The 13,303-nt window shown below is 42.7% G+C and overlaps 1 protein-coding gene across 1 annotated transcript in view; it reads left to right on the forward strand.

Annotated features, from left to right (window-relative positions):
• The window catches only part of SYAP1 (synapse associated protein 1), a 410,740-nt gene extending 403,467 nt beyond the window's left edge, over window positions 1–7,273 (forward strand). Inside the window, exon 4 of the mRNA XM_044072785.1 lies at window positions 7,128–7,273. Coding sequence (XP_043928720.1) covers window positions 7,128–7,273 — 146 coding nt within the window. The remainder of the gene's footprint in view (window positions 1–7,127) is intronic.
• The last annotated feature ends 6,030 nt before the right edge of the window (window positions 7,274–13,303 follow it).

Below are 13,303 nucleotides of genomic sequence, written 5' to 3' on the forward strand. Positions count from 1 at the left end.
ATTTTAAGGCAGGACAGCTTTCTGGTTTTTATATTATTTTATGTGTGATAGATAATTGTAGATAGTCTAGGTGCTAGGGAAATTCCTACCAGTTTGGCTCTTTAAGAGCATTGTAGTGGTGAGAGCGGTAACATGTGCATGTAGCAAATTTAGAAATCTTGTAATAACAGGACTGAAGCTTATTTTTAGTGACATGTGCAGGTTGATGAAAATGGGGGAGTCGTGCAAGAGAGTAGGGAGCAAACAGGTATTGGCTAGACTTCTTTTGGTGTGAGAATCCATGAAATTTGTGTCTGTAGAGTGCCCTAGTTTAACGTGTGTTTTTTTTATTGGCATTTTGTATGTGTTGGTCAAATGTAAGTTTATTGTCTATAGTGATACCTAATAGCTTAGCATTTGTTACAACTTCAATCTCTGTGTTGTTCTGTGAGTATGTTTTAAATTCAGAGGAGAAAGTGTTAGGAGTGAAAAGTAGGAGTTTTGTCTTGTTGGGGTTGAGTAATAATTTTGCTTCATTGAGACAAGTTTCAATTGAGGTAAAGGTATCTTGTGTTATTTGCAGAAGGTCAGGTGTGCTATTAGATGAGGAGATGATGGGGGACTCATCGCCGTATTGGATTATGGAGCTTTGAAGGGAGACGGTATGCAGGTTATTGATGAAAATATTGAAGAGGAGTGGTCCGAAAATGGACCCTTGTGGGACTTTGGTTTTGTTATACTGATATTGTGACTAGCAACCTTGTCATTTTATTGTTGTCTATTAGTTAGGTAGCCATTGTTGAGTAATTAGCAAACAACCTAGTGAAGAAAGTTGTTTTAGAAGTTTGTCATGTGATACCATATCAAATGCCTTTGACAGATCTAGAAGTATTGCAGAGGTTATTTGGCCAGAGTCTCTAGCTTTGTTTACTATATCCATAAAGGACATGAGCAGTCGTTGTGCTGTGTCCTGGTCTAAAGCCACGTTTGGTGGGAGTAGGAAGATTGTTATGGATGAGGTGGTCTAGTAGTTGTGTGTGTATACATTTTTCAAGCAGTTTAGATAGAGTGGATAGGATAGAGATGAATCGATACTTAGTTTGTTTGATTTTCCTCCTTTGTGAAGTGGAGTTATGGTAGATCTTTTCCAAAGGATGGGAACTTGGGATTCCCGGATGGATCGGTTAATAAGAATGCTGACAGGATAAGCAATGGCTTCAGCAAAATTTTTTAGATATTCTGCAGGGAGGTTGTCGGAGGATTCGGAGCAAGGTGTTAGTTTGAGAAGAAGTTTACTTATTAATGTAGTAGATACAGGTTGTAAAGAGAAGAGGGGAGAATGCGTTTTAGATGTGGAAGTATTTTGGTTTGGGAGGGATGATGTAGTGGTGGTTTTGTTGGATGCTTGAGAGAGGGAAGGAATGAGATTATCTGTGGAGTTAGTTTGTGATAAAAGTTGAGCCTGTAAGTAATTTAGCCATGCTATCGAAGTGGTTATTCAACATATCCGCTATTTGAGTTGGTGTTTTATCTGTGTCTGGTGATGGGTCTTGTGTGGACCCAGGAGTGAGAAGTGATGAGATACTCTTCCAAAAAAATTTTGGGTTGTTTTTGTGGTTTGCTAATTGTTGTGAGAAATTATTTTTTTGTCAGCATTTACTTTTTTTTGCTTTATTTTGTAGTTGCCTGTAGTTTTGAAAATTTGTATCTTTTTTGTTATTTTGCCAATCTTTCCAAGCTCTGTCTTGGATTTGTAGCAATTGTTTAGTCGATTTGGTTAGCCAGGGTGTGTGGTTTATTTCTGTTCTTTTTGTTCTGAGAGGAGCCAAGTTATTAAGGGTGTCTAAAAAGAGTTGGTTGAAATGGCTGACAGCATTATCTAGTGAGAGTTTTTAAAATGGACCAGTTGAAGGATTTTAATACACTATTGAAAAGTTGTGGATTAAAGTGTCTTGGGTTTCTGCAAGTTTTGTAGGCATGGGGTTTGGGATTTTGGAGGGTGATTTTACAAGTATATGTGGGCAAGTGGTCACTTATGATACTGGGAAGTGTACTGAGATTAGTGTATTTGTGGAGGCCCAGAGACCAGGATCCAATCCAGGGTAGAACCTAGGTTGTTACTGTTTAGTATTCCCAGTGGGAGTGGTGATTAGTTGTGTAAAGCCATAAACGTTGACACTGATGGTGAGTCAGTGATTAAATTTGCCAATTGATATTGACATCTCCCATGATGACTGTTTCACTGGAAATGTTATTGGACATCCAGGAAAGGATGTCTTCAAGTATACGGATGTTTTAGCCAGGGAGTATGTACAGTACTGCAATACATAGTTGTTGTTGTTTATTTTCAGAGATGCATTGAGAATTTCTAAATGTGGGAATTGGTTTGGAGAAGGGTAGAATTGTATATATACTGGGATAAATAAAGCTACTTCTCCTGCCTTTTTATGGGTTCTGTCAGTTCTTAGTATGCTGAATCCTGGAGGCAGAATTTCTGTGTCTTGGATGTGTGGTTTTAACCTGGTTTCAGTAACAGCTAGTATGTCTGGGGAATATTGTGAGAGCCATGAATGGAATTCAGTCATTTTGTTGCAGATGCTGCATAAGTTTAGAGTTACTAGCAGCAGATTTTTTGAGAGGGGTGATTGAGGAGAGGTGAAAGTAGGAGATGGGTCCAGGATTGGGGTGGCTGTCTCTACATTGGGATAGATTGAGGTGAGGGGGAAGCATTGGTTAAGGTAAGTGGGTTTTAGACAGTGTCAGCTTTTGTGTACAACAGTGGATTGGTTTCTATGGTGGAAGGTAGAATTTTTGTTTTGAAAAATGTAGTATATTTGGCTTAATCAGGCTGGATATGTTTGAAAAACTATTATGTTTCACAGTGTAGAAACAGTGGAGTTGACTTTGGAGTTAAGTCTGTGTGTGCATTTTTGAGGGAAGAGGTGTGTTTAGGTGGTATGAGGTCTAGAGATATGTATGTGATGAGGTTAGTAAAGTATATGTGTTACATTTTACATTTTATAGTGTGAAAGATGGTGTAATAAGACAAAAGATAAGATAGATCTAAGAAAGGGGCTGAATAGAGTTGGGGATAGGGTGGAGCGGTGTGAGGTTATATAAGGTATGGTGTGCTGTGGAAGGTAGTTATGTCAGGTGGAGGGTTGTTAATAGGAAATAGGAAAATAGGAGATGGAATGGGATTGGATGGGAGTAATGGGGGTGGAGTTATTGTATGCATAAATGTAAGTGAAGAGGGGGTGGGGTAGTAGAGTGGAGTGAGCCCAAGCGGAGCGGGTTGACCCTGTTTATAACTGTCTACAAAAACAAGTCAAGAAGCTACTTGACTAACATTATGCTATTGCTAAGAGAAAATATGCTACTTATTTAGGTATTATGCTATTAGGTATGATATAGTACATGTAATGTGGTATTGGAGTGAAGGAAGGGAGAAATTATGAGGGAAGGTGCAGATATATGTAAAGCCACAATGAAGAAGAATTAAAGTATAGTAAACAATTATAATAATTGAACCCAGAAAATCTGCAGTTGCAAAGTACGGGGAGGGTTGAAACCTGATGGAAATTAATGTGAAGTCTATCCGACTACTAACTGCTATAAATAAGTTATGGTAGGGATACATGTTTCATGAAAGGGTAAGCTAGAGAAAAGAGAGCAGTATAGGAAGGGGGTGGGGGATACTAGTATGTTTCAATGATGTGCTGTGGGTGATTATAGGCCACACAGTTGAAGTTAAAAATCTTTTAAGTAAGAATCATGAGTTAGTTAAGCTTTTGGCCAGTAGCTGTCCCAAGGTGCAGTTGTATTGCAGAAGACAGTAAACGTCATATCGCACAATGGGGAGTTTACAAGAGTTTAAAAAAGTTAACTGGCTTGAGACCGGTAGGTAGTAGACGTAAACAAGTAAGAAATAAAAAAAATCTGCAGACAAATGCTCTTACATCACCGGCATATGCATGGGTAATCCTACACTAGGCAGAAAGTTACAAAGATCAAAATATACCTTCTGCACTTTACAGGGTGGAATATAAAGTGAAACGGAGACCATCAGTCTGTCAAATAATTGGGTTTTATTGCTTTTATTAAATGCAAGCAGAAAAAATGCAGGTTCTTCTCAAATAATCAGATGGAATGACTGAACAAATTAAAGTACCTTTAAGAATAGCCTTAACAACAGACCCATAATGTCTGTTAGCAAGTATGTCTGAACTCTCATGAGCTATCTTTCCTGTCATTTTCCTAGGGCAGAAGATGATGTCCATGTTCCTTCTGTTGTGTTCTCCTAGATGTTCTTCGTGTTTCACTGTTGCCGTCATTACATTTGGGTTAGCCCTCAGCCGGCCTGAATATCAAAGTCTTGGGTCCTGCGTCGGATGCTGTCTCTTCTTCCATGATGTCCGGTCGTCAGGGGTATAAAGCATGCACCTGACACCATTACATCAGTCTTTCTTGCCGCATGGTGCCCAAAACAGAAGCAGTTCGCAAGTGCCGGTCGCCCGACTCCTGAAATTTTCGTTTTCAAGTTTCAGAACTGAAGTCTTCAAAAACGCTAAGTGCCACTTTGGGGATCCTTTTTCTTGCTCTAAACCGATGCCAGTAAAAGTTAATAATGTATATCTAACATGGCTTAGTGGTAAATCACTTTGGCTATGGTGTACAGGGTCCTGGGTTCGAGACTTGCAAAGGCTGTTTAGCACAAGGACTCCCCACAGACAAGCTTTGAAAGTTGATGCCCTGTCCTTCACCTGGGAAAGCCTCTCAGTTTATGCCTTTTCCCCCTCTGCCTCTCCTTTTGAAAGTTCTGCTAAAGATCAAACAGGACAAACCAAGGACAATACTGATTGCTCCAGACTGGCCACACCAGCACTGGTACCCCCTCTTGTGCAGTATGTCATTGCTGGAACCATGGCACCTGCCTCAGACCCCTTCCCTGCTATCCCAGCAGGAGGGCCAGATTCTGCACCCCCAGCTTCAAACACTGAAACTTGCAGCCTGGCTAATTACCTGAGCTCTCCAATAGCATCCCTTAGTAAGCAGGTGCTACGTGTCATTCTGGAGGCAAGGAGGCCTAGTACTAGAAAATCCTATGCTGAAAAGTGGAAAAGATACTGTTCCTGGAGCCAGACTCAGGGGATGGGCACAACAGTGCCCAGCTTACCGCATATTCTTCAATACTTAACAGAGCTGCTCCACAAGGGCCTTTCCTTCTCATCAATTAAAATTCATGCCTCAGCCATTTCAGCACATTATAAAACTGATCCACCTCTCTTCTCTCACCCTCTGCTGAAACGATTCCTCAGAGGGACCAACAATTTAAGACCACCCAGGAGAGCCCCTACTCCAGCCTGGGACCTTAATTTTGTATTGGAAAAGATCACTCTACCCCCTTTTGAGCCAGCTGCAACTGCAGAATTGAAATTCCTTTCTTGGAAAACAGCCTTCCTTCTAGCCATCACTTCAGCAAGAAGAGTGCCTGAATTACAGGCCCTCATGGCAGTGGGAGCCCTTCATCAACTTCCATGCAGACAGGGTGTCCCTCAGGACCAACCCTTCCTTTATGCCCAAGATGGTATCCAGTGTGGCCCTTAATCAGTCCATTCATTCACCAACCTTCTTTCCTAATCCACAGAGCAAAGGAGAACGAATTCTACACTCTTTGAACATGCACAGACAACTTAGATTTTATTTGGACAGGGCCATGCCTTTCAGAATAACTGAACAACTGTTGATTTCCTTTGCTGCTGGGGCAGAGGGGAAGGCCATTTCAAAGCAAAACCATTTCTAAGTGGATAGGCCATTGCATTCATTTCTGCTGTAAGCACCATGGAAAACCTACCCCACAGGGGATAAGATCACACTCCATCAGGGCTGCATCTACTTCTACAGCCTTTCTCAGAGGTGTCCCTGCAAGGGCCATCCTAGAAGCTGCTACCTGGAGCTCTGTACATACCCTCACCCAAGCATTACCACTTGCCTGTTTCTTTCTAAATCCAAAGCTGGTTTTGCCACTGCAGTCTTGCAGGAATTAATAGCTGGTCCTAATGCTCTCTAAATGCCTCCTCCCTGCCTTAGCTTTGGGAATCTACCCAAATGTAATGACTGCAACAGTGAAACACAAATAACATAGTACAGTTGTATACACTTACCATAAATCTAGATGTTCGAGTGTATTCACTGTTGCAGTCCTGGTTACCCTCCCTCCAGCCCCCTGACTTCTCTTGGCTATATCTTTCTTCTTGTTTAGAGTAGTTCAGCTTTCTGGTGTATTTGCTTTTTGTTGGAGGTGTAACCTTATATATAATTTCCCATTATGGGGGCACCTGACATCTGGGGCAAATAAAACTGATGTAATGGCGTTGGCTGCATGCTTTATACCCCTAACGACCTGACGTCATGGAAGAAGAGACAGCATCCAATGCAGGACCCAAGACTTTGGTATTTAGGCCGGCTGAGGGCTACCTGCAGGCATATAACCCAAATGTAATGACTGCAACAGTGAATACACTCGAACATCTACATTTATGGCAAGTGTACACAACTGTACTGTCTGTACTCTTCATTGCTTTGCCCAGAACCCTTGCTTCAGGCACAGAATCCCCCCTTCAGGAAGGGCGCCCTCTTTATTTATATGCACTGATGTATTAGTTTGTTGGTTAATGTAGCCAAAGTTCCTACCTTTCATAAAGGGATAGCTGTATTTAAAGTGACCATTTTATTAAAAAAAAAACCACAATTTTATTTACAGAATTTACAATGTCATTTACATGCTTTAATGTCAGTGTTGGTTCTTTTTGACATAGGCTGCTATGAGGCACAAGCCCAGTGGCTGAATATCTTGCAAGTCTGGGTAATACATATTAAGCAAGCAGTCTTACATGTGTTACTGTATTCATGACATTGTATGGTTTTAGGTACACATTGTTTGGTGGGAGGGGGCTTCATTTTAGGTTTGCATTGAAAATATTTTAGTCAGTCCTGATAGTCAGTCAGATTCCTGGATTTTCTGATTCCTTGTCGCAAATGTATTTATAGGAAAAAAAAACTCTTAAGGTTAGTTATTAATCAGCTTGGCTGTCTGAAAAAATGTGTTTATCATTGAAATGTTATTGCTTTCTCGTTCTTCCACATAGATGCAGCAGTACCTCCATGGGTTGGGTATAGCGAAGAAGAAACTATCCAGCAGCAAATTCTGGCTTTGTCAGCAGTAAGTATTGTACATGATGTCTGGGTTGTGTCTCTGCTTATATCCTATCCATTAAAGAGTATTTGCAGTTAATTGAGCAACTGAAGGGCTGCCATTCTTTCTGTAGAGGTAGAGGCTTTGTGCAGTGATACTTGAATGAATCTGGTTGTTACCACACATTACTTAATTCATCAGGAGCACGGCAGTTAAGCTGATGTGTAACTTGATTGTGTGTGCCTATACAGAAATGTGAAGTAGAATCATTCCTGGAACAGGCAGGCAGTTGGCATGTGTGCATGTTCTAATACCCAAGTCCCCTTCACTACAAGATCTCAAGGGTGTGGGCCTAGACCACTGCCTGGTGGTCTGCATGCAAGATTTCCTAGTAGCTGAATGGCTTTATTCTCTAAAGTTTGTGGGCAATGACTTCTTGTATTATGAGCCTTTGAGCATTGAAGGTCAGTGTGTGACTAGAAATAGTAGTCAAAGCACAGAGATAAATTAATACTGGGCTATTTCTAAGCATGGGTAAACAGTGCTTTCATTTACAAAAAATTACTTTTTGTAATGGACTTGATACACTGTACCTGAAAGTAAAATTCCACTTAATTTATATTGTGTTATTCCAAAATCTGAAAACAGATCAGTTGGCGTAATAATTTAACCGAATGTTGTAAATAAACTTGACATGCTTTTAGCAGGGTAGGACTCAACTAGTTTTTGCATACAAAATTGTCTACTTAAGAAAAAAGTCACCTTAGTGTTTCATATTTGTAGTTGTAAGTTTTTCTGTTTCAGTTTTTGTTCTTGAAGGTCTTTGATGTTGTTCGTGTTTCACTGTTGCAGTCATCATACTTGGGTTATCTGCCTGCAGATAGCCCTCAGTCGGCCCAAATAAATACCAGAGTCATGGGATTTCTGCTTCTGATGCTGTCACCTCTTCCATGACGTCAGGTTGTCAGGGGTATAAAACATGCAGCCGACGCCATTAAATCTGCTTTTCTTGCCACGCGGGAGCCCGAAGCAGAAGCAGTTGGCAAGTGCCGGTCGGCAGCTACCTGAAATTTTTGCTTTTCGAGTTTCAAATCTGAAACTTCTACAGATTTGCAGGCCTCTACTGAGAGCCATTCAGAGTCCAGTATGCCGCGAGATGCTTCCTCGACTATGGAACCTGAAGATGTCTCTACCTTGGATGGGTCCGGAGCCGCTGTGCAGGCACCGGGTTCTGAGGTTGTATTCAAACCTTCCGATGTTCGTATTAAACCAACTACTTTGTTAATGACCACAACTACCAAATTTCATAGGCCCAGAGTTCGCACTATGCCTAGGAAACCGATGACCAAAGCGCATTCTCAAGCTCCCATGCCACAGAAACAAATGCTTAGAATGGCTGAAGACCTTATTATTTTAATTAGGGGAAGCCAGCCTTCCCCCTCTAAAAGACAAATAATTGATTTTCCTTCTGATTCTTCAGACCATGAGTCCAATGATTCTGACCCCTGTGATTACCAGGACATACCGTTATCTACCTATGAAGATTCAGATGCAGAGGATTCCATTCCCTCTGCCCCCCCCCCCCCCAGAGGACTTTTCTTTCGGTGAAACTTTGCATACCCTAAGAGAGCATTTCCGCTGGGAATGCCAGGACTACCCACAGCCCAAAAAGAGACTCAGGGAATTTTTAGACTTGCCTCAGCATAGGCATCTAGCTATACCCCCTGTTCTGGATATTGTAGATGATTTCTTCATGGAATCCAGCCTTACCTCTGATACTTTACCACCAGCTCCTAGAAAGCCTGACAGGTACTACAGAGTACCTGACTCTCACAAATTTTCTCTTTAAAAATCCCACTGCAGATCTAGAGACTATTTCCCAGGGACTTAAAGGTATTAAGGCTTCTGCAGCCAAAAACCCTACCCCTTCAGACAGGGATTCTAGGGCTCTAGACAGATGGGGTACGAAGGTATATACCTCTGCAACTCTTGCCATCAGGGCTTTAAATTTCCAGTTTCACATGTTGAAGTACCAACAGCATATTATGGATCTAATTAAACAAAAACTGTTGTTGATTCCTGATTGTGCAGAAAATAAAGACTTACAAGACAATGCATTCTGCAAACCAAGTTGGTAAACATACTTTGCAGTGTGGTTTTGATGCCTTAGAAGCATCTTGTAGGGCTGCTGTCACTGGGTCTGTTCTGAGAAGACATGCTTGGCTGAAGTAACAAATCTTGCCAGAGCATGTCAAAGCAAAATTACTAGATGCTCCATTAAACCAAGAATGTTTGTTTGGCTCAAAAGCAGAAGTTGTTCTTAAAAAGATGGAGGAAAAAGCTAAATCTATGCAAACTGTTAAAGATTTTTTTACAGGTACAGCCACCTAGATTCAGTAGACATTGGCCTTCAAAAAAATGGTCCTTTCCAGTCCCTCCCAGACCTTCTCAGCCCAAACACAGGGGCAACAGATCACAAAGACTACAGTCTCAAGGTATGCACAGATCTAAACAATGGAGTGCTCCCTCCTCAAAAACAGGGAGTGGTAAGCCACCCCCTTATGGAAAAAGTTCACTATGACTTGTCCTAATCCTTCCCATCCATGCCCAAGTACTTACACCCCTAGGGGGAAAACTCGCCTTGCATGCAAAAAAATGGGAGTATATTACCCAGGACTAATGAGTCTTAAAAATTGTATCACAGGTATACAGGTTCTATTTCCACTCTCTGCTAACCCAAAGAGGATTGCCAGACCTTCCTCCAAACCAGTGGGCAGAGGCCCAAAAGCAAGTACTTCTCAGTATCAGGGCTATTCAACCTGTTCCAACAGAGCAAAGGGGACAGGGTTTCTACTCCAGACTGTTCCTGGTACCCAGGAAAGAGAATTTTTGGCGCTGTATTCTGGATCTGTCAACTCTCAACACCTTCCTTGTGGTACCAAAATTCAAAATGCTTACACGCCAGCAGCTCCTTCCTATGCTAGACAAGGACTTCTGGCTAGTCACCCTAGACTTAAAGGAAGCTTATCTGCACATCCCCATAAGGGAATCTTGCAGGAAATATCTACGTTTCAGGGCAGGCTCTGTGCACTGTCAGTTCTCTGCACTTCCCTTTGGTTTATTTACTGCACCCAGGGTATTCACAAAGTGCCTGGCCCCAACCATTGCTTACTGCAGGCGGAGAAATATTCAAATTTCCCCATATTTGGACGATTGCCTGATTCAGGCAGACAGTCAGGAATTGCTACTTCAGCACCTGACGTTTGTAAAGAAACTCCTAACTTCTCTGGGGTATAACATCAGCGAAAAGAAATAACATCTGGTACCCAACCAAAAGATTGTATTCCTGGGAACAAGCTTGAACACAACTTCCCAGATGGTATTCCTCACTCCAGAAAAGCAGGTTTATTTGACAACATACTTCAAACTACTGGCCACCCAAACCCAGCTATCTGCAAGAAAAATACTGCAAGCCCTAGGGTTCATGGCCTCATGCATTCTACTAATTCCATATGCAAGACTGCATATGAGGAAACATCAGTGGTACTTAAAAAGTCTCCGGTGTCAGCATTCTCAGGACCTGGAAGCAGTGATTCCTATCATTCCTTGCCTAAGGGCAGAATTCCTTTGGTGGACAGAGGCTTGCAACCACAATAAGGGACTCCCTTTCTCTCAACCCCCTGCCGCCCAAACCCTGACAACAGACTCATCAGACTATGCATGGGAGGCTCACATGTCAGGCAAATGGAGTCCAGGACAAATTCACCTGCATATCAATCAAAAAAAATGTTAGCTGTACAGAATGCTCTGACAGCCTTCAAATACCTTATCGTGCCACGACAACTCCTGATAAAGACAGACAACACCACAGTTATGTGGTACATAAACAAGCAGGGGGGAACTCACTCCTTCCCACTCTGCAGGTTAGCCATGGCTCTGTGGAACACAGCCTTAAGCAACCAAGTGCACCTGCAAGCTCAATTCCTTCCAGGCAAACAAAATTCACTGGCAGACGACTTAAGCAGAAATTTAATGAACCCACACGAGTGGAAACTTGGAACCCAACTCATTCAAATTTCTAATACACAGGTGGGGACACCGGAGGTGGACCTCTTTGCGTCCCCCAAAACTAAGCACATTTTGCACCAGAAATCCTCACAGCCAAGCTTGGAAAGTGGATGCCCTATCCTTTACATGGGAAAACCTCTCAATCTATGCCTTTACCTCTCTGTCCCTCCTTCCAAATGTACTACTCAAGATCAAACAGGACAGGCCAAGGACAATCCTTATTGCACCAGACTGGCCATGCCAGCACTGGTACCCACTAGTACGCAGTCTGACAGCAGTGTCATCTTGGCACCTACATCAGACCCCTCTCTGCTGTCCAGCAAGAGGGACATATTTTGCATCCTCAGCTGCAAACTCTGAACCTAGCAGCCTGGCTTATTCCCTGAATACATCACCAGCAACCCTCAGCAAACAGGTGCTGGATGTTATCCTTGAGGCCAGGAGGCCTAGCGCTAGGAAATCCTATTCAGAAAAGTGGAAAAGATACTGTTCTTAGAGCTAGTCTTAAGGAAAGGACACAGCCATGCCCACCTTACCTCAAATCCGAGATTATCTAGCAGAGCTGCTTCACAAAGGCCTATTCTTCTCCTCAATTAAGATTCATGCCTCTGCCATCTCAGCTCATTACAATACTGAGCCACCCCTCTTCTCTCGCCCTCTGATCAAACAGTTCCTGAGAGGAGCTAACAATTTAAGATCCCCAAGGAGAGCTCCCACTCCTGCTGGGACCTTAACTTTGTACTAGAGAAGCTCACACTCTCCCTTTTTGAGCCTGCTGCTACAGCAGAGTTAAAATTCCTTTCTTGGAAAACAGCCTTACTGCTAGCCATCACTTCAGCAAAAAGAGTGTCTGAGTTACAGGCCCTCATGGCTATGAAACCCTTCATTATCTTACATGCGGACAGGGTTTCCCTCAGGACTAACCCATCATTTATGCCGAAGGTGGTATCTAGTGTGACTTTAAACCAATCCATCCATTTACCAACCTTTTTTTCTAATCCTCAGAATAAAGGGGAAAGGATCCTGCATTCCTTGGACGTGCACAGACAGCTCAGGTTCTACCCTGACAGGACTAAATCTTTCAGAAAATCTGACCAGCTGCTTGTCAGCTTTGCTACAGGGGCAGAGGTCAAGGCCATTTCAAAGCAAACCATTTCTAAATGGATAGCACACTACATCCATTTCTGCTACAAACACCATGGAAAACCTATCCCACAGGGGGTCAGACCTCATTCCACTAGGGCTACCTCAACCTCTACAGCTTTTCTCAGGGGAGTCCCTGCCAGGGACATCCTGGAAGCTGCAAATTGGAGTTCTGTACACACCTTCACCAAGCATTACCACATGCCTATTTTTTTCTAAATCCAGAGCTGGTTTTGCCACTGCAGTCTTGCAGGGCTTAATAGCTGGCCCCAATGCTCTCTTACTTCCTCCTCCCTTCCTTTGCTTTGGGAATCAACCCAAATGTGATGACTGCAACAGTGAAAGACAAAGAACATAGTACAGTTGTGTACACTTACCATAAATGTAGATGTTCGAGTGTATTCACTGTTGCAGTCCTGGTTACCCACCCTCCAGCTCCCTGACGTCTCTTGGCTCTACTTTCCTTCTTGTTTGGTGTATCTAAGCTTTCTGGTGTATTTGCTTTTTGTTGGAGGGGTACCATAACATATAATTGCTTCACGTTGTGGGGCACCTGACATCTGGGGCAAGAAAAACTGATGTAATGGCGTCGGCTGCGTGTTTTATACCTCTGATGACCTGATGTCATGGAAGAAGAGACAGCGTCTGATGCAGGAATCCAAGACTCTGGTATTCAGGCCGGCTGAGGGCTACCTGCAGGCAGATAACCCAAATGTAATGACTGCAACAGTGAATACACTCGAACATCTACATTTATGGTAAGTGTACAGAACTGTACTTTTCCCACCCTCCATCCCCCTTGTCTCTCTCTCTTCCTATCTCCTTACAGGGAATTTTTGGTATTTACTTTCTACTGGTGATGTTCTTCCACCATAACCTAGCTCCATATTTGGGGACTCCTGACAGGTGGGGCAAGAA

The sequence above is a fragment of the Protopterus annectens genome, chromosome 5.part1 (genome assembly GCF_019279795.1).
Source record: "Protopterus annectens isolate FY-2018-M chromosome 5.part1, PAN1.0, whole genome shotgun sequence".
NCBI classification, from domain to species: domain Eukaryota; kingdom Metazoa; phylum Chordata; order Ceratodontiformes; family Protopteridae; genus Protopterus; species Protopterus annectens.